This window comes from Spathaspora passalidarum, assembly GCF_000223485.1.
Source record: "Spathaspora passalidarum NRRL Y-27907 unplaced genomic scaffold SPAPAscaffold_5, whole genome shotgun sequence".
NCBI lineage: Eukaryota > Fungi > Ascomycota > Pichiomycetes > Serinales > Debaryomycetaceae > Spathaspora > Spathaspora passalidarum.
The window spans coordinates 856,897-877,674 of NW_006767429.1; the positions used below are offsets into that span (position 1 = coordinate 856,897).

The 20,778-nt window shown below is 39.3% G+C and overlaps 11 protein-coding genes across 11 annotated transcripts; 4 read left to right on the plus strand and 7 right to left on the minus strand. All coding sequences in view use genetic code 12, as the record gives it.

Moving 5' to 3' along the window:
- Nucleotides 1-54: 54 nt before the first annotated feature.
- SPAPADRAFT_62127 (uncharacterized protein) lies at nt 55-2,737 on the plus strand (the record flags this gene model as incomplete). Its single annotated transcript, XM_007376251.1, has 1 exon — nt 55-2,737. A coding segment is annotated over one exon (940 nt), but the record flags the coding sequence as incomplete, so codon positions are not given.
- Nucleotides 1,807-3,738, minus strand: USO5 (Uso5p; the record flags this gene model as incomplete). The annotated part of the gene is made up of 1 exon (XM_007376252.1): nt 1,807-3,738. The coding sequence occupies one exon, from the start codon at nt 3,736-3,738 to the stop codon at nt 1,807-1,809; it is 1,932 nt and encodes a 643-aa protein (XP_007376314.1).
- A 248-nt stretch (nt 3,739-3,986) lies between these two features.
- On the minus strand, nt 3,987-4,894 carry SPAPADRAFT_62128 (TRAPP subunit; the record flags this gene model as incomplete). Its single annotated transcript, XM_007376253.1, has 1 exon — nt 3,987-4,894. One exon carries the CDS (start codon nt 4,874-4,876, stop codon nt 4,394-4,396), a length of 483 nt encoding a protein of 160 aa, XP_007376315.1.
- A 255-nt stretch (nt 4,895-5,149) lies between these two features.
- SPAPADRAFT_62130 (uncharacterized protein) lies at nt 5,150-6,359 on the minus strand (the record flags this gene model as incomplete). Its single annotated transcript, XM_007376254.1, has 1 exon — nt 5,150-6,359. A coding segment is annotated over one exon (222 nt), but the record flags the coding sequence as incomplete, so codon positions are not given.
- A 1,551-nt stretch (nt 6,360-7,910) lies between these two features.
- On the plus strand, nt 7,911-8,708 carry SPAPADRAFT_62134 (uncharacterized protein; the record flags this gene model as incomplete). Its single annotated transcript, XM_007376255.1, has 1 exon — nt 7,911-8,708. The coding sequence occupies one exon, from the start codon at nt 7,990-7,992 to the stop codon at nt 8,389-8,391; it is 402 nt and encodes a 133-aa protein (XP_007376317.1).
- A 585-nt stretch (nt 8,709-9,293) lies between these two features.
- AAP1 (Aap1p) lies at nt 9,294-11,300 on the minus strand (the record flags this gene model as incomplete). Its single annotated transcript, XM_007376256.1, has 2 exons — nt 9,294-11,118; nt 11,149-11,300. The coding sequence occupies 2 exons, from the start codon at nt 11,298-11,300 to the stop codon at nt 9,294-9,296; spliced, it is 1,977 nt and encodes a 658-aa protein (XP_007376318.1).
- A 1,173-nt stretch (nt 11,301-12,473) lies between these two features.
- On the minus strand, nt 12,474-14,156 carry SPAPADRAFT_62136 (uncharacterized protein; the record flags this gene model as incomplete). Its single annotated transcript, XM_007376257.1, has 1 exon — nt 12,474-14,156. The coding sequence occupies one exon, from the start codon at nt 14,135-14,137 to the stop codon at nt 12,647-12,649; it is 1,491 nt and encodes a 496-aa protein (XP_007376319.1).
- A 726-nt stretch (nt 14,157-14,882) lies between these two features.
- Nucleotides 14,883-18,751, plus strand: SPAPADRAFT_154850 (uncharacterized protein; the record flags this gene model as incomplete). Its single annotated transcript, XM_007376258.1, has 3 exons — nt 14,883-15,365; nt 15,447-16,473; nt 16,570-18,751. 3 exons carry the CDS (start codon nt 14,883-14,885, stop codon nt 17,955-17,957), a joined length of 2,898 nt encoding a protein of 965 aa, XP_007376320.1.
- On the minus strand, nt 18,139-18,717 carry SPAPADRAFT_141014 (uncharacterized protein; the record flags this gene model as incomplete). The annotated part of the gene is made up of 1 exon (XM_007376259.1): nt 18,139-18,717. One exon carries the CDS (start codon nt 18,715-18,717, stop codon nt 18,139-18,141), a length of 579 nt encoding a protein of 192 aa, XP_007376321.1.
- Nucleotides 18,752-18,823: 72 nt separating the features above from the next.
- On the minus strand, nt 18,824-20,760 carry PNP1 (purine-nucleoside phosphorylase; the record flags this gene model as incomplete). Its single annotated transcript, XM_007376260.1, has 1 exon — nt 18,824-20,760. The coding sequence occupies one exon, from the start codon at nt 20,751-20,753 to the stop codon at nt 19,827-19,829; it is 927 nt and encodes a 308-aa protein (XP_007376322.1).
- SEC13 (GTPase-activating protein) lies at nt 18,866-19,765 on the plus strand (the record flags this gene model as incomplete). Its single annotated transcript, XM_007376261.1, has 1 exon — nt 18,866-19,765. The coding sequence occupies one exon, from the start codon at nt 18,866-18,868 to the stop codon at nt 19,763-19,765; it is 900 nt and encodes a 299-aa protein (XP_007376323.1).
- Nucleotides 20,761-20,778: the final 18 nt, after the last annotated feature.

Below are 20,778 nucleotides of genomic sequence, written 5' to 3' on the forward strand. Positions count from 1 at the left end.
CACTATGTGAAAGAAAAAAAAACGCAAATAATGAAGACCCCGGCCACATTCTTGCAAGGTGGAGGATATAGCTTGCAGCAATCAATCAAATCAATCAAAAAATCACAGCCTATATCTGCCTGTACGAAGTCTACATTCGTATAGTTGTTTATAGATCCACTCAGACAGTTAAATAAACCCAGTTTTGTTGTTGGTGTTTCTAGCGTTTGCATTATTACATAAGATCGCCCAAATTTGCAAAAATATCGCGTTCACAACATCATTATTCAGTCTTTTAGTACACATCCGCGTGAATATTTCCAATAATAAACAGCATAAATCGACAGTAATGACATCAGAAATAGCTACAGTGACCATAAACCCCGCAGTTACTACCAACAATGGTAAATTAGCAGCATCTAACCCGTCATTATCACCGACCACCACCACGGCTTCCGCACCGCATCCAGTTCTCGCGGTCCCTGCATCCAAGGGGAAATCCAATAAACGGCTCGAATTGGAACGACTCATACGAGAATTTCAAACCAAGTTGGGCAATAATTGGGAAAAGTATCACGAAACATTGAGTCTTTTCTTGATTGGGAAATTATCTCGTGCTGAGTTGGTATCAACAATCACTCCGTTATTGAAGGATGGATTACTCAAATATCATAATAAATTATTGTTATTGAACTTTGCAAATTCTTTAAAGGATGGTCCATTGGATTTCCTGAATGAATTTGCATCATTTTGGAATAAGAAGGCTGCCAAATCAACCAAGGTGAAATCCACTCAATATGAAAAATTCAAACAAAATATTATGGGATTACCAATTAGAGAAAGAAGAAGAATAAAGAATATAACTCGAGATAGTGGAAAGAGAGGGAAATTGAATGCGGGTATAACATTGACGAGACATACCTTACTTCCCAAGATACCTATGATTCAGGACAAAGAGCAACAACAATTACAAGTTAACAATTTGGTGCAATGGCAACAAGATGTGGTTAATGGTATAAACACTCCAATCGCTACTGAGAATTATGAAATTCCTGATTATGATAATTTGTCACAACGAGTATTGATGACAATGAGAGAATATGGTCTCACCGGAGGACTTAATGCGGGCGTTCTTGAAGTTCTTTTATTGGGATTAGAAACTCATCTTAAAAATATTGTGGAAAGTGCAATTGATGTTGCCAAATACAGGAAAAACAAGTATACCAACAATGATTATATACCATATGAGAATAAAATGGCAATCAGTTCATCTTCAGAAGATGCGATAAATCTGAATGATCGAAAACGAACATTTCATGACAGAGAAGAACAAAATTCTAAGGATATCACTTTGTGCATTGAAGATTTGTATGATACACTTGAAATGTTTCCTCATTTAATCGAACCAAGTGGACCAAAGTACAGGTTATCTAGTGTCATGCTTGAAAATGACGATATTAACAACGAATCACTTGATTATGAGTTACCTCCACGTACCCAGTTCCACGAAGAGATTACGGCTTCCACCTCCAATGCCAATCAACAAATAGTAAAATCTGTTCCTGCCAAGTCAACCAGCATTGTTCCTGCTAATGGCACAAACTTGAATGGATCAACACAAGAAAACCATGCGAAATCGCCTACAAATACAAGCTTATCTCCCGTACTTCAACATTCCCAACCTGTGCCTAGACTGGATGCCCATATAGGAACAACAGATGAATTGAAATGGGTACTACATGACTTGATTTCTTCTATGTAATTTATAGACAGAATGCTTCATTGCCAATCTATATATTTATAAATATATACAACCCTGTATTATTATCAACTTTTTGGTTTGTATAAAGAATCCATGGAATTTAATAATTGTAATTCATCCAAGTATTCATAATCATAGTCAGAATCCGCGCTTCCTAGGAATAAACATTTGGAATTGTATCGGGCAAATGAGAATATCTTGGTTGTGGGCGAGTCACTGTTTGTGGTCAATTTGAATGTTTGTAATAATTCCATTTGATCTGGTCGTTGTATGTTTCCTAAATCCACGATCATAACTGTGGTTTCATATTGTTTGTCAGACGATCCAGTTTCAACCGAGAATAAATGTACCACGAGTTCTTGTTCCACTTGTTTGGGTATAGTCTGTACTATACTCTCGATGTGATTCTTATCTTCGATTTGTATTTTACTGGCTTGCATTTGTTGAATGATTCCTTGAGATGATACGTTTTTCTTGGAATCAAGATTATCAAACACTTGTAAGTTTTGAATGGAAATACACTGGTATCGTATTGTGAATTGTCGATTCTTTGTGGAAGATCTTGGGTCCGAAATGTGGTTATAAGTCAACAACACCAACTCCAGTGTCGGTATGCTATGAGCTGTATTAATTATTGACACGTTTGATCCTCTTAAACTACTTTTCAAAAGACATGAAAACTCATCAGCGATGACTGAGGCGGGTATGTTCTTTGGAAATTGTTTATTGAATTCATAAAGCTTGCCTCGAGATTGAATTTCCTTTGTTTCTTCTTCATTACTCACAACATAAACTCGAATTTTCCCTTCATAATCCATGATTGAGTTCTCAAGGATTCTACGGTGAGTGTCATGTTTATACATCTTAGCAAGAGCTTTGGAATGTATTTGCTCTAGGGAATTAAACTCAGATTGTTCTTTTTCGTCTATTTCTTTAGCTGCGTCTAAATTACTTTCAATTGTTGAAAGTTCCGATAGTAGTGATTCCTTTTCCGATAAAAATATGCTCATACTTGCCTCCACTTCGCCAATCTCCAGTTTCAACTTTTGTAAGTTTGCTTGTTGTTGATCTAAGTATTCCTTGGAAATGGTGAATTTCAGTTGTATCAACTTCTTTTTTTCATTCGCAACTTGCAATTCATCAGACGATTTTTCTTGGTCTTGCTTTACCAAACTAAGCCTTTTTTGTAATTCTTGTTCCATAGAGTGCTGTTCCAGCATTAAAAGTTGTTCCTTCTCTGATTTCAACTTTTCAATCTCTTCTGCTAAGTTCTGTTCGGTGGTTTTCAACTCTTCAATCTTATCTAATAAGAATTGATTATCGAAACTCTTGGCTTCTTCCAATTGATTCTTCATTTCAAATTCGAGTTCTTTATAATGGTTCTCCAATTTCATCTGTGACTCTTGGGACTTTAGAAACATCAACTTTTCCTCATCAGCAACTTTCTTTACCACAGACTCTTCCGTGAATTGAAATCTATCACGCATAAGCTGAACTTCATCTGTTGCGTCGTCAACTTTATACTGTAATGACTTACTTTTACGCTTAATCTCGGCCAATTCACGCGTCAATTGATCAACTTCACTCAGAACATTCTTGCATTCTTCATTTAGGGCGTAATATTTTTCTTGGATGTCACCACCACTTGGTCGTTTTGTTTGTGGTGGTTTTGGCTTGAGGAACGTAGATGGATCATTAAGTGAAGATTTTCGGGCCAACCGGTCTTTTATAGATAGAACTGTTTGTTGGTAGTCTTTAGGAAAGCTGGGGCTATTCCTAGTGGGTGTGCTAGTCTGTGGATCTTGTACAGACGATTGTGTTATAGTGGTGGTATATTTTGGTGCGGGTATTTTAGATTCGAATTTCCTATCTGGGGGTAGCATTTGCAGATATAATAGTCTCTGTTTCTTGGAAATAGTGCTTTGACTTGGTTCGTTTGGAGATCGTTCAGAAAGAACTCGTTTATTGGTCGGGGTTGGGAGGTTTGTAGAAGACATTTTGTGAAACAACAATGAAACAAATATGCACTCAAATATATATGTGCGACTGAAAAAGGTCAGGTGAAGCTAATAAATACAGATATTGATTTAGTAAATAATGTAATGTTCAAATACACTCTCTTGTTCACTCTGTAGGGCACGTTATTAATAGAGTTGTTTGCTGTGTTGATGATTGTTTACCAGGCTGAAAAAAAATGTAAACATTGATTCAATTGTACAAAAACAAACTGCAAAAAAAAAAAATAAAAACTCTGTTACAAAGAAGGTTATACAGTTTTGGTGGTTGTAAGTTTTGGCCAGCTTACAACATAGAACTTTGGACTGTTATGTTAGATATGAAACGATTTATTTACAGTTGTTAGACAAATAATACAGCATGCTGAGATAATAATAGTGCATTACATTGAAGAATCTTTCTATATATGTAAATAGCACGGGTAAAACTCTCTACCTTGATATTGAAATGTTGTAACTCTAAGTAGTATGAAGCATATATCTTATATGTAAGTTAAGCTATATGTAGCCATTTACCCAAACAGCGTTTCGTTTAACTAAAATGTTATTCCAAGAAACCATCAACTAGTGGATATTACTAACGTAATGCTGAGTTGTCATTACTAGGTTCTCCCTTTTTCACGCTCCCTTTTCTCCTCTAATAGATCAGTAATGATTGTAAATATTGATCAGTTTCTTCAACAAAACTATTATTACATATGACAGAATACCCCACATTGTCTAATTTCTCGCCATTAGCACTCCATTTGAACTCAACTGGCGTCAATCCATTCAGAGCCACGCAATCGACAAAGTATTGGTGCAATCTCACAAGTACTTGTTGCATATCATCAACATCATATCCCGTGACAACCACAAATTTATACGATGTAACGCTTTCCCAAAAATGGAATCTAAACAGTTGTCCTAATGTGAATGATGTCAATTCGTTCTCGGATATGAGTTTGGCAGATAGTGATTTGAGCGAGTATATTATCCCAAAGAGAAGTTTGGATGAGTGTGAGGTGTTGTTTTTGTTGATTAATCCATTGTTTACACCTGCCGCGCTTGTTTGTGTGAATTCTCGATTATAGATGCAATTGCAGTGACGGTCAAATATAAAGAATGAGTATATTGTCATTGTGGTTTATTCAGGCTTAAATGGATTGATTTGTTGGTTCTTGTTTTTGATTTCGCCTGCTTTTCAGAACGAGCAAAAAAATAAAACGAGTTAAATTTACCAGACATAACCAAATGCAGAATCTTGATGAATCATACAAACAAAAAGAGTTAGGATTTAATTTGTAGCGAAACAATGAATGGAAATAACTGAAGTAGAAGTTACTGAATCTGGTTGCAGACTGGTTATTTCTTCTGTTTCCTTTTTTGTAATGTCAGTATAAAAACGCAGGTGAATTAACATTCCAACTATGATATCTTTCAGTCAGAGGTATATTCATGCATATTTTTTATGTTCTCTCTTTCCATTTCGTATCAAGCTTATATGGAAATACTTGATACAATCAGATATTTAATTAATTACAAAACGTGGAGAGTGGTAAAGGGAGAAATTTTATCAACGTACTGTTACGTCATAATATCCTTTCGTTGAAATAGCAACTTGATTACAAACTTCTCCCCGAAAAGATCTTCAAACCGTTCCACCTTTGGAAATTTATGGATTATATTTTCTGTATCAATATGATTACAAGAAAATTCTAAATTGGATATTTTTCATTGTAATAGCAGAATACACGAAGCAAGAAAACCAAACATTACAAACCTTGCCAGTATGTACATATGAAAACACACATTAATTTTTGTATCTCTTTGTATACTCCATAAAGCTAATTACCAAGCTGAAGAGAAGAAGTATATGTTCAAGTAAATAAAATCCTACTTTAGTATCGAAACCCCCTGGCCAATTCCCCCCGTCACTGTTTCATTTTCATCAGATATAAAATACAGTAACCAATTGTTTTTGTAGGTGGAATGAATAAGCATATTAATAGGGGTATCACCGCATATAATGCATACGTGCTTAATTCTAAGCTGCAAACATAAATATTGGGCTAAATCCTGATGAGTCCATGTGATTTTCAGTTTGTTCATTACTAGAGCTATGAATATGATTCTAATTGTTGGTTCAAGCTATTTAGCTTGAAAGTAATCGGTATATAGATTATCTATTTCAAGTGGATATATTCTTGGTAATTTTACTTCATAGAAGAACACCAGTTGTTGCAAAGGTAGAAGCAAACGAACCCCTTTTGCAGCCCAAAGACATATTCTAAATATAATCAAGTTGGCAGCAAGCTAGCTCTCCCCAAGTCATACCACTAAGGGGACATCCTTTTCTTTTTCTCAGGGGTGACATAACTTACATCCGGATACACAGTTATCAAACCAAAAGGGTTGCCGCGGAGAAACAATCCTAGATCAGTTCAGAATATGTCAATTTGACACTTGGAATGTTGTGTTTAATTCCCTCGGATATACATAACCGCAATCTACTTTCATTTGCGTAGATATGTGGGGGTTTGTGTTGCAAAGGCTTTGTTGAGGCATTTACTTCTACGCAGTTGCAAAAAAAAAAAAAGGATGGATCATTATAGTTCTAGCCCAACAAAAGTTTTAAGTAATTTCAGCTTTTGTTGGAGTCTTCTGAAGTCATATCCTTGCTGACTTCCCATGACTCATAGTGGATTACAAACTATAAGGACCGCAGCATTAATTTCCGTGTTCGGTTTCATTCTTTATACTTAATTTTTATCTCGGCACTAGCGCGAGCAAAAAAAAAAAGGTCGGTGATGGAAGTTTTAGAAATAGCACGTCTAATCCGTACGAGCGAATTATGTCACTTTGAGGAAAAAGGAACATTCGGAGATGCAAAGGTGAGAAAACCCTAAAAAAAATAAAAAGAAATGTTTGTAGTGGCTTCGAAATAGGGGCAGGGATAGCAAACCCAATTCATAACCCGTCGTATATAGGACTGTGGTGTACGTAACCACTTTCATGAAGGTAGTCGTGGTGGCGACGGTGCTTGGTTAAAGTTGCCGTAAATACAAAAATGGAAGCATAAAGGAGTCAGAAGATCTAAAACTAGACTGGTTTAAATTCTGAACCACAGTAAAACGGGGTGTGCAAAAAAAAAAAAAAATATTGATGTAATACCTATGACGTGGAGATATTTATGTATTATGAGTAATCGTGCGGTTTATGAGATCATTTCTTCAGCCAGTCTGACGAACTCAACTGTCACAAGCAATAAATGTAGATTACACAAACTTTTATCTTTGCTAATTTAGATAGGGATTTATTAGAGATAGGGAGAGGAAAAAAAAACCTCAGTTATGCGATGAGTAAGACAATTTAACGGTAGATAGCAAACAGTACGTTTGTGCAACATAGATACAGTCGCTAAAAGTCCTCCTTATGTGGCTGGTACAATTCTGTTTGGAAAGATTTCCTTAACAGGGGTGTTTAGAGGGGTTCTACTGCTTAGCGGTAAATTCGTAGACAAGACAGAGATGGTCATCAATTCAATTCCGAAATAGGCTATCTAATTCGAAATAAACATTCAGGAAAAAAAAATTCCAGCCAAGCAATTGTAATATAGACTTAGGGGTTCAATGTTTAGGTTTTGCATATCGTAAGGTAACGTAATCTGAAAATATCCACAAACTGGAAACAAATGACTGATCAGTATCATAACCTAAATACTTATCGCATACACGGAATTGTTCTCCGAACTAGGGAAAGAGCAAATTTATTCCTACTGGCTACGTCACGTTTGATGAGTCAATTTTCTTTTTTTTTTAATATATCTCTGTGAAAGTGTGGCTAAAAAATACACAGTTTACATGGTCATAGTTGAAATCGCCATGTGCATGAGTCAGAAAAAAAATCTATTAGTAATTGTGTAACAGTGGTTCCACTTTAATGGTTGTGGTTGTGGTGGTTGTGGTGGTGGTTATGGGAAAAAAATCAAAGTCCATGTGGTCACGTGCACTATTGTAATTCTTTTTTGTGGTGTTTAACCACCACGCTCTCCCAACAAAAAAAAATGTATGACATTTTGCGATCGTTGCAAAAAAAAAAATAAACCATGTCCGTAAGTAGTATAAAACCGAACTAAAATATCCAAAAAATTTAAGCAATACTCTCTTTTCAACAACAACAATTTCTATATTTCAAAGTTTGTTGATAGACATTTAATTCTTATATATATACATATTCAACCATTGCATTACAATGCCTTCTACCACTGACAATAGCTATTATCATTACACCACCTCCAAGCATATAAATATTAACGACCTAGATATGGAGTACGATAATGAAGAGATATTCGAACTTGAAGACACTGATTCCATATCGGATGCTTCTACTATTTCTTCCATAAACAGTATACATCAAGAATCACCATTGTTGTCATCAACATATTATCAACAATACAATTCCAGTGAAGAAAACGTTGACTTGTTGTACGAATGTTGCATCTGCAAGCAAAAGATGAGTAATGATACTCTTCATGATTGCCTATCCACTATTTCTGGTGAAAAACCTGATATTGTTATTCAAAGTAATAACGAGTTAATTCAAACTAATTATAGAAAATGGTTGTTTAACATCACACCAAATGTGCCGTTCTAATGGTGATACTTTCATTGACACTTTTTGATATGATTACGACTACTATGAACTATGAGTACAACCACTGGTATCTACTGAATACACTTTTGGTTGTTAATTGATTTAGATTTGGATAATTTTTTGGCTTTGTTTCTGGATTGGCTGTTATTTTTTTTTGTGGGGTAATTTACTTTTATTTTAGGTTATGATTTTATACTGTTGCACATGGGGATACGGGTTTTACTTTAGGGATAGTTTAACTTCTAGTTTCCTTATTTATAGATATTTATTAGTTATTTAATATAGTCACTTGTACTTAGAGTATATTTGTAGGTCTTATACTAGTTGTGTTGACGTCCGTCCTCGGATTAAATCTAAATTTAACTTTTTCTTGTTTTTGCGCGGGGCAGTACGAAAACGTACAGCAGCCCCCATAGTCGGAAAAAACGTTCAGGCTGGTTTCGCCCCCCTTTTACCAAGATTTTAGTTCGAGCATAGAATGGATTGTTTGGCTGCATGTATGTTTACCAGGTACTTGCCTGAAATAGGAACTACAACGTGCGGGACTATTCTAGACTTTCTTTATGCCCGTTGCTTCTCCTTGAATTTTGCACTTTCCATGTTTTCCGAAGTTGTGTACAGGACATGGTCTAATTGTTGAGTTGGGGTTATAGATTCTTTACTACAGCAATAAATTTTCGGGGAAACTGTCCCAATTGACTAAATTGCTTATAAATCAGATCATTTTTCGTAAGAGGAAATGCCGTATACGACGGAGGTTAGAGTTTTGACGCGGGCGGAAACCTTAATTGGGGCCGTTGCTATTTTTTTTTTTTGTACCATCGAAGGAAATGTAACCTCCAAGGTAGCAAAGAGTAACTTGGGTCTACCCTATAATTATCCATTAAAATGTCTATATACAACTAACAGAAGAATCCCATCACTTTGTACCACCAGGGTTTATTCTGCAACAGGAGTTTCTCTTCAGCGATTTGTTGTTTAACTTGTTCTAAATCAACCACTCTCCTGCCCGTGTCCACATCAATTTCCTTTGCACTAAGCCATAATTTCGTCAATGGGATGTGCTTTACTTTGTAATTGTATATCTTGTGTCCAAACCAGAAAATTAATAATACCACTCCACCCAAATAGATCTTGAATAAGTTTTGCGGATCTGCACTAGGATTGTAGGGTGATCCTGGTGTTGGCGGTGGCCAAAGCGCGGCCCAGAATTGCAAAACTAAAACAATGATGATCGAAATTATCGCATACCATGAACACCAGATTGGACCGGTAAACACTAGTTCTTCACTGGCGACCCGTGCTCTCACGCTTAATGCCCGGCGGAATCGTAAATGACTGACACAAATTGCGAAATAGGTGAACAAGACACAAAGGCCCGAAAGACTTAGCATCCATTCAAACACTTGAAATGTGGCGTTTGTTCCAGGGATACACACAAGATAGGCAAGTAATCCAAATGCAAATTGGACTAATAATGCCGCCATGGGTCTTCCCTTCCTGTCTATGTAACTCAACCAACGTGGTCCTTGACGCAAAGATCCCAAGGCACACATTACTCTTGATGATCCGTAAACTGAGGCGTTACCCACGGACAACACCGTGATTATAATAACAACGTTCATAATTGATGGTAAGGCTTTTATACCGGCATTTTTCACGGCAATTACAAATGGTGATGCGTTTGCGTCGGCATTATATATTGCAGCTTTCGATCCCGATCCGAGAAGTTTAGGTGACGTGTATGGAATAAGGAATCCAATCATCACCATGGAGAATATGTAGAACAACATGACACGATAGAAAATCTGCAATCTGGCCCTGTTTATCGATTTTCTCGGTGTGGCTGATTCAACACTGGCAAGAGCAAAGATTTCACTGCCGGCATATGCAAAGGATGCATTGGATATTATATAACACATTTGCTTGAATGGCTGTCTATCATTGAATAATCCACCTTCAGGTGGGTGCCAATTTTTTGCACCAATGTATGGCTGGCCAGGAACACCGCCTGTGACAATGACGATGGCGAGAATATTGAATCCCACTACGGCAAGGATTTTCATGACACTAAGGAACGACTCTGCTTCTCCATACCCTTTCACTCCAAATAGATTAATTAATACAATAACAACGTAGAATATGGTAATGAAGACGGCCGGATTGATACTGTCGGTCCAGAATTTGATTGTTAGAGATGCAGCAATTAACTGTAAGGGCATGGTGGTGAGCCATTGTAATGCGTAGTTCCAAGCAATGGCAAATCCAAATGAACTGTCAATAAATAATGTGGTGTATGTCACGAACGCTCCACTTACGGGGAACGCGGTGGCTAATTCCGCAAGACTGGACATGGTGGTGAACACTATGCTTCCGATATATATCCATACAAGGACATTACCTAGTGGTCCAGCATGGGCTAGTGCGTTGGCGGAACTGATGAATAGACCGGTACCTATTACCGCCCCCAATGAAATCAAGGTCAAATGTCGGGTCTTTAAGTGTTTGGATAATGGTGATGTGGATGTGACTAAAGCGTCACGTTCAAGGTCGGTTAAATGGGAGTAGTCGAACTGCGGGTGGTTAGGGTGGAGTTTAGGCTCGTCTGAACTGCTGGTATCTGTTTGTTGCTCTGGTTTTTTGAAATATACCGGGGGAAGAATTGTAAAATCAAACGGTTTGAAAGAATCTATGAAATCTTGAGCTATATATCGTGGATTGAATCGACTGTACGATTCCTCAGATGATGTATATGACCCTGATGATGAGTCGGAGGATGATACTGCTGATTCCAAGTCAGAAGCATTGGAATAACCTGATGCACCGGTGGAACCGCCGCTGTCGGTGGGAAATATGTGGGGGTCATTTATGGGACTTTCAACAACATGTATATCATTATCTGGTCTCATGACTGTGTATGTGCATTGTATGTAAAGTAGTAGTAAGAAAGACGGGCTATGCCGGTTGGAATAGAAAACGGTATACAGAAAATGACACCATGAATAAAATCGGTGACTTCTGCGATATATTTATAATTATTGGGACTTTTTTATTTTTTTTTAAAAAAAAGAACTCAATGCAATCAAAATAACATTGCACCTTCTGCATAAAAAATAAATAAAACAAAAGCAGGAGGTTTAGTTCAGGAAGAGAAAAAAATAATACTAAATCTCTGTAAAGAAGGTCAAAGTAGATGGTTTTGCACAACCAAAAATGACACATGCAAGGAACGTACAGGGATGCAAGCACAAACACCAAGAAGTTTGTTTTATTACAAACACTTTACTGAACAGAAAATCCGTTGCATTATGACAAATAACATTTTCTTGTGTGATATTTTTTTTCTTCCCTAACTATCACAAACTATTGAAAAAAATAAAATGTCTTAACCCGCCCTGAATGTTTGGCTTAATGGGTTAACTTTGCGACGAGTTGAAATAGGAGGTGGCTGTACAGATTAGACGGGATCTTCTAGTTTGGGTTTGACCAGATCCAAGGATTGTTCAACACAAAGTTTGGAACTGGCACAAAGCATTTGTCACACATGATGTCAAAAAAAAAATAAAGGAAAAAGTCATGCAGGATCTCTAAAAGCTAAGATTTGTATATCGCAGCCCCCCCCCCATGAGGGATTCCTTATTTGTGCTATTGAAGATATAAAAGCCTTCCATAGATTCCGGTTAGTTCTATGCAAGGCATTTTTTTCTTTTCGTTTTAGTTAATTTCTGACTCAGCCCTATGGAAATAAATTTGGGCTAGTCGTGGTGGCAATTTTGTGTATTTATAGAATCATGCAACAAAGTACTGTTGTCATCACAAACACAAATTTCATCAAGGTAACCCCATAGCATTACGCTAGCGTAATTCCAACTGCTCGTCTTAGTTTTCGGATATATGTGGCTGACTTTTGCACCCCCTGCGATAATCATGCTTTAAACAATGCACGAAGCGAATCCCAGGAAACAATTAACAAATCTCATGTTCTTTTGCACGACCGCCAAAAATAATCCCCCTTCCCCCACTCTTTAAAATATACCCCCCCGTAAAAGCCTATTTTTTTTTTCTTAGTAATTCTGTATGGCGTTTATATCCTTCACCATCCGGCGATTTCGGTGAAGCTTCCGGAAAAATCTCGGCACCACATTCCGACAACAAACTAAGTCAAGTTTTTCTTAATTAGCTTGGCTGCAAGGTTGCACTTATGTTTTATTGTTCTATCAAATAAATAAATAAATAAATAAATATGTACAGTCTACTACTTGTCTTCTTGATCCATGACAATATCAAAGATCTTTTGATTGGTTTCAAATGGATTGTCAATGTATAGGTTATGCCCACCTTCGCTAACTTCACTATACTCTTTCTTGGTGTCTTCGCCAAGCTTGAATTTTAAATCACTGATCAACTTATTTCCCGCTTCGGAATTCATGAAATCATATTGTCCGTAGATTAAATTGATGTTGAACTTGATATCTTCGGGGTTTTCACTAAGCTTCTTGTGGAACTTGTCATACAACGGCCACTTGCTGACAGTTGCAGGGGTAAGTAAGTATTTTATGTAAATGTCACTGTGTGTCCCCAGGGTGATTGAATTGTAAAGATATTCAATAATCAATTTGATTTCTTTCTTCTTACCATAGATCAAGTCATTATGGTTCGTGAATACCGTTTCTGGACCGCCATGTTTTTCAATGAGTTTATTGATTTTGTAGAGCTTACTCATCCACATGCCGAAATACTGTTGCACGCCCCATGGACCAAGAAATCTGAGGAATCGAGGCAAAAATGGTTGGATTCCGTACCATTTCTTGACATGTTGCGCTGAAAGTATGGGTAATCTAGTAAGAAACTTGAATGACGTAGGATCAAGTGATGGAGTTTGGATGTCACGAGTGGAAACTTCGTTGGTCACTGCATGGACATGTCTTTCTACCCCGACTGGCGAAAGCAAGATCAAATTGGAGAGCTTATCGTGGTAGCGTAACGAATACGACCCTGACCAGTATCCTCCGTATGAATGTCCGATGAGGAAATCTATTTTGTCAATGCCACTACTTTCCCTCCATGAATCGATACCCTGGCAGTAAAACTTCTCAAGATCTTCCAAGATTGGCAGAAAGTGCTGTTTATACAGGTGAAAGTCGTCAGGGTGTAATTGGTATCCTTCGATTAGTTTGTAGTATTTCTTGTATAGTTTCTTGGAATTGGTGGGTTCATTGTCAATCATCCGGATAGAAGCACATCTCGGGATCAGCCAGTAGCTGATGCTGTTGTTGTCCACCTTGGGGTTTGACGATAATCCAAAGGTGAGATTGTCCAAGAAATGGATATGATAGTTATACTTGTTACTCTGTTTGAACTTGTTGATTAGTTGGAAGTTTCTGGCAAAGCAGCCTAGTGAAGCACCGTACCCGTGAATAAATACAATATGTTTGGTGGGCAACTTTTCGCCATTGACAACCTTCAACCCGACTTCATTAATGAAATCACCTTTTTTGTTAATGACAACTCTTTTAAACTCTCTAACTATCCCCTGGTTCTCCTCGTGAGTTTCTGGAAGCATTAAGTCCACGAGATCTTTCTGTAAATGTTCAAGACGCTTAGGTTTGAATGAGTTTAGCCAGATCTGGAATGCGGGACGCAAGGGAAGCTTTTTAAGCAAGGTTCGATTAGGCTTGTACCATGATGGAATCACGAACTTCCCCAGGTTTTTAACCGAGAACGATCGGAAGAAGAGTAATCTCATTTGTGGGGGATGGTGGGGGGAGGAGCGGGACAGTGGTGGTGATGAGATAAGAATTTTTTTGATTTAAAAGATTTTTATCCTCGCGACAATAATTGGTTATCGGAAAAAACTTAATTTTGCAGCAAACACATACGTATGTAATTTGCACATAGTGCAGCTATGCTAGCTATGCAAAGAACACATGTATGATCATGTTGCTATTAACCATCCACTTTTATTGGTGAATTCTGCTTTTCGTATTGCAAGTCATCCTGGTGTCATAGTAGCCCGGAGACACTGCTCGGTTTTATCTCAAGACACCACTTTTGAGGTTTTTCGATACCCAGACGTGCTTAAACTGCGAGTTCGTAGGCGTGAAGTAAGCTAACGCAAAGTCGTTAAAGGGGTTTGAAGTTTGTGTCTAACCTGGGCTCGTACGTATGCTGCATTAATTGAACATCCGAGGTATAGCACCCAGCTTTCAACTCATGCTCTGTATTTTTTTTCTTGGTGGACGACGACAACGACCAATTTCCTTGAAACTGCCGCCTCCCATCGTCTCAACAATGGACCAAGTTCTCTTTGTAACATCTATTGTTCCTATGATGACCTTCGATTAAAGTTGCGAAAAGTATTTGCGCGCATTTGTGCGTCTGAAAATAAATCAGTGGAACAAAAAAAAAAAAATCAATTTCGCTTACAAAAGAGTAACTCGTAGCATAGCCACTATAATAACTACTAATCATTATCTGTTCAACACAGCTAGATGTCATCATTTGCATGGCAAGTATATCTGCCCAACTCCATACCCTCATACATCCCCAAATCCAATGGCCACGGCGCTAACGGAATTGTTCCGCTGATTCTGCAACCGTCAGCAGCGTCCCTGAAACGAGGATCAGTGGCTACTGAGTTCTCCAACTCCAATGACTTCATCACATACATCATCCCTGACTTCAACGCAGTGCGATACTTTCAGAAGGAGTTCATCAAGTCTGGAGAGTTCCACTTGGTTGAAGAATCGGAGGTCACTGGGTTTGAAATATACTTGGTTGATCAATGGGTCAATAATCGGAACATAGGGACCGTGGTTACGGTGTACACGGGGAACGAATCGAAAATCTTAGTGGTGCGGTTCACCATCATTAAGAAACCGTCCAAGTATTACCCACCACGATTCCAGGAGTATTTAAATGAGTTGATTCAGAATCACTCGAGGATGAAGAAGATGGAGAACGAACGGAGACCAGTGATACCGAGTCGGAACGGAAGTGTCAACGAGGTGCTGACAACTTCCTCTACTGTTATTAATACTTTATCATCTGAAAAGCGAGACGCCAGCAATGAGGTTTGTTTTGTCACGAATTTAACTTCCCTTCCTTCAAACCTTAACTTAATACCCATCCCCCATGGAGATGTCCGCAAAGTCGAATCAGCATTCATCATCAACTCAAACCTTCGGAAGCTACACTGTACCGGGAGATCCATCTCGTTAATCAGCGAAAAGATATCCGATGCCAGTGAAGGAAAGTTTCGACAAATGTACAAGATCTATAACGTCCCTGTGAAGTTCGCCAGTCGAGAACTAGTCAATGTCGTGCAAACATGTTTATTCTATTTTGACTTGCTCGATGCAAGATACTGTAATGGATTGCTATGTGCCAAGACCGAAGAAGCAATCAACAATTGGTGGAACTTAGTCGGACTCCCGCATTTCAATATCAAGCCCAACCGGAAAGATGGGATACTCCCAGCCATGACCGTGGCCGCGATCATCAGTCTCATACTCAGTGTTAGACTCCGAATTCAAATAGTGGGTGGGTCAGACGTGCCCAAGGATCCATTTGATTTTGAAAATTTTATGATTGCCATAGGTCAATTTCAAAGACAATACAAACTAGACAAGACGAGAAAGTTGGACATGGAGACTTTGAATCGATTGTTCAATATCACCAATGCGAGACTATTGCCGGAGAAACACGCAAATTATTTCTATTCTTCTGCCTATGGTGACAACAGCATCTATGACTCTGACTACACTTATGAATTTCCTTCGTCTCCGCCCCAGCGGAAAGAAAACTTGCCTAAAAGGTACGGGAAAGAATTGAAGAAGCTTACTAACGTGGTCAAGACAGTGCAGGGACATATTGCCAGCAAAGCCGATCTAGATGAGATACAAACCACGCCGCAGAACTCAACCAGCAGACCAACAACAGGGAGGATCATGAATAAGATTGCCAAGTTGGCGGATATGTCAAGTCCCCTCGATGTCGAGACTTTGGATTTGGAGTACTTGGTCAAGAATTACCTTACTGGTAAGGTGCTAATACGGTTGTTCTATGGAGTTCAAAATGGCGGTGCCCTGCTGCATTTGGCCAATATGGCGGCGTTTGGAAGCACCATTGGTGCCACAGTTGGTGGTGCTGTGAATGCCGCTGCAACAAGCACGCTAGCCACGGCAGATAAACTAATTGAGCAGACTGGACTAAAGGAAGCAGATCATCATCATCACCACCACCATCATATGAGACGACGTGGGAGATCAATCACAGACAACACAAACACAAACCTGTATGTATTTGAAAGTTTGCGAGATAAGATTGCCAATACACAAGAGTTGGCATTAGGCGATTATCGATACTCACGAGGATTCAATTTCAAGATGTTTGGTTTACAAAGCAAGCGGAATTTAGTACCTGAAAGAAAGCGCACCGTTGTTGAACGAACATTGGAACCAAGCTCCAGGGTAGATGAACCTAGCACTTCGCTAGTTGATACTTTTTTACAGATCGGTGGTGGCGATACTTCGTCGTATGCTGAGAGCATTGGTTCGGGCAAGAATAATGTTGTAAATGGAGGAGGAGGAGGGACTGGTTCATTGGTGTATAATAGCACCACTGAATTAAACCATCCTATCGTTAAGTTCCAGCGGAATTTAAACCGAAGGAATTCGTTCCCTTTTATGTTGGAAAATGAAGCTAATTTGAACTCATTGGTTGTTTCCAAAGTAGATACCAGGATAAACTCCGAGATGGTTGAGATTGAACGAAAGAGACCTAGGAGTTTTAGTTACTCTTGCGTTGAGACGGTTGCACCGGATCCACAGATCAGTACAGTTGCCAAGTTGTCTCAGCGATACTTGAAGAATATCAATAAGTTGATGAAGTATGAGAATTTACGCAAGTTGTACTTTGAAGAAAAGGACAAGAAAGAGTACGTTACCAATAAAAGTCTAGAACATTCTTATCAGTTGATGAATTTAGAATTGGTAAAGTTGAACAATTTGCGAGTGCAGATGGATTCCCACCGGGCCAAGATCATGGATGAAGGCTTTGCTGATCATTTGCAGTACAATATGAATTTGTTGACCACGACAATCGACCGATTGGTTTATGAGACGAGAATTGTCGTGAAGCGTATTGATGAACTTGAGGACAATTATCAGTTTTTTGAGATGAAGAATGACGATACGCAAAAGAAGATGACGAAAGTGATTGATAATCTCATCCGTCTGACCAAGTTCAAGTTGGTGTATCCCGATCCCCAGGAGCGGAAACGGATCATTGTCAAGTTGGTAGGTGAGGATGACGAAAGGTACATTCAACAAGGAACTGTCGATTACAGCAGGGGAGGAGGCCTCAAGATATACTTTATGATGATATTTGAGTTTGTGTGGACATACTTCCAGATATTCCGGGCCAATATGAATGCGGATAGAATTAGAGCGGCGTGGGGGAAGTTGGATCCCAATCGAACCATCATCAACAAAGCGTATTCTTATATGCATAGACAGCCAGTACAAGCGAGTCAAACTACAGAAGTGCGTGAAGAACTTGATTAATATGTGTGTATATATATGTTTATGTTTATATTTGTATTTGTACTTGCATTTATATTTACATTTATGTTTATATTTACATTTATGTTTATATTCACATTCGTATTTATGTTTATATTCACATTCGTGTTTATGTTCATATTCGTATTCATGTTCATATTCTTATTCACATTCGTATTCATACTCATATCTCATTTAGTGCCTTGACTAATTCGTTTAGTTGTTGCTGGTACTCTCGTGACTGTAGCATCTCGTCTGCCTGCTGTTTCTCGTGAAACACTTTGCCAAGTTTAGTTTGCGCTTTGTGTATGTTTTTGTTCATCTCTAGCAGCCCAGTGTCCAACAGGTCAATTGTAGGCTGAACAACATTCTCGACAAAGTTGTTGCATAGCTGTTTGACATGTTTCTCTTCTTCTCGGTGTATGTGATCCTTTGACTCGAGGTACTCCTTTACCGAATCAACGATATCTTGGTTTTGGTAAATCAATTCTTGTAATTTCTCGCCAAGAAAGTCCTGCTTCTGAAGTTCCATCACTATTGCGAGTCTGCTTTCTTCGAGTTTCTTGATGGCTGCTTCATTGCTGTCTATTGTGGTTGTTGCTTCAGCTGGCTGCCTGATCAACTCTTGGTATTCTTCTTTTGTGACTAGTTCCTGGATTAGTTTTTCAAGACGTGCAATGTGGTCGCCGGATTCTGTTACTTGAGGTGTTAGTGTTTGGACTAACGTGGAAATAGCCAGTAGATCATCGTATGTCTTGTCCATTACTGGTGGTGGTAGTAGGAGGGTGCAGTTCCGGGTAATTAAATCCTTTTTTTAACACGTCTTAAGAATCTCACAAAAGTTTACTACCAGTGCGGCGACATTCATCAGTGCCATATACAACAGCAACAGCAACAACAACAACAATACAATGGTGACAGTAGCAAATGCTCATGACGATTTGATTCATGACGCCGTGTTAGATTACTACGGAAAGAGATTAGCCACCTGTTCCTCCGATAAAAAGATCAAGATCTTTGAAATTGAAGGCACGGAAAACTATAAATTGTCAACCACCTTGACGGGGCACGAAGGACCCGTATGGCAAGTGTCATGGGCCCATCCTAAGTTCGGATCCATCCTCGCATCGTGCTCATACGATGGTAAGGCATTCATTTGGAAAGAGACACCAGAGACCCAAACTTGGTCCATCATTGCCGAACACACCGTCCACCAAGCCAGTGTCAACTCCGTGTCCTGGGCACCACATGAACTAGGTGCCGTGTTGTTATGTACCTCCTCCGACGGCAAAGTGTCCGTGGTTGATTTCAACGAGGACGGAACCACCTCCCATGTGATATTCAATGCGCACAACATCGGGGTCAATTCCGCCAGCTGGGCCCCAATTTCCAACGTCAGCTCCAAAGACCCCCAGACCTTGAAACAACATCGCAGGTTCGTCACTTGTGGGTCAGACAACTTGGCCAAGATTTGGAAATATGACTCAGTACATAACACCTATGTCGAAGAAGCAAGATTGGAAGGACATACCGATTGGGTCAGAGATGTCGATTGGTCGCCTTCCATCTTGGTGAGATCTTATATCGCCACTGCATCTCAGGACCGTACTGTATTGATTTGGACCCAGGATAGAGACGGCCATTGGCAAAAGCAATTGTTGACCGAGGAGAAGTTCCCCGATGTGTGCTGGAGGTGTTCCTGGTCGTTATCAGGAAACATCTTGGCCGTGTCTGGCGGTGACAACAAGGTGAGTTTATGGAAGGAGAATTTACAAGGCAAGTGGGAGTCTGCCGGAGAAGTTGATCAATAGTGTTTATGTGTGTGTGTGTATGTGTGTATATCTATTAGAGTTTCAAACAAAAAATGTACTTTTACAATGCGTTAACTGTAGCTTCTATGATCTTTTGCACGTCCTTGGATGCCTCGTCGGCAGTTTCCAACACTTCAGCATGACTAGCCATGCCTGAATCCATGGGCACGGGGTTTTCGTCAAATGCACTAGGTGGCGAGTCGCCCACACAGGCATTGGTAATCAAAGACAATGCCAACACTTTCATTCCACAATGACGAGCAACAATCACTTCGGGAACTGTAGACATACCCACAGAATCACCACCCAACATCCGGATCATTCTTACCTCGGCACGGGTTTCAAACGTGGGACCAGCGGCAAAAAAGTAAGTACCTTCGTATATATTTCTCGTGATCTTCAACTCGTTTCTGGCTTTGGTAAAGAACAACTTTCTTAATGCGTAATCATAAGCATCAGAAAGTGGTTGGAATCTTGGGCCAAACTCTTCTAAATTTTCACCACGAAGAACATGATGGCCAGCTAAACCAGGCATGTTGATGTGATCGTTAATCACCATCAAGTCTCCTGGCTTGAACTGGGCATTGACTCCGCCGGCGGCATTGGTGACCACCACGGTTTCGATGTCTAACTTTTTGGCTAAACGCACTGGGAATGTTGTGTCTTGGAAACTGTACCCTTCGTAGAAATGCAATCTTCCGACCATGCACATAACAGGAACCTTGTTACTCCCCATTAATCCAAAGATCAACTTTCCTGAATGGCCAGGGACGGTGGAAGTTCTGAATCCAGGGATGTCGGCGTACGGGATTTCAATCTTGGGTTGGGGGCTATGAAGAATATCGGCGATTCCGCCAAGTCCCGATCCACAAATGATCATGACTCGTGGAGAGGACAAGCGTGGTTCATTGGCAACCTTGGCCTTGACGAATTCGGTGGCTTCTTTCAATTTCCCGAGGTATTCTTTGGCTGGGATGAGTTCAGACATGTTGGATAAAGTGTGATGGTGTGTC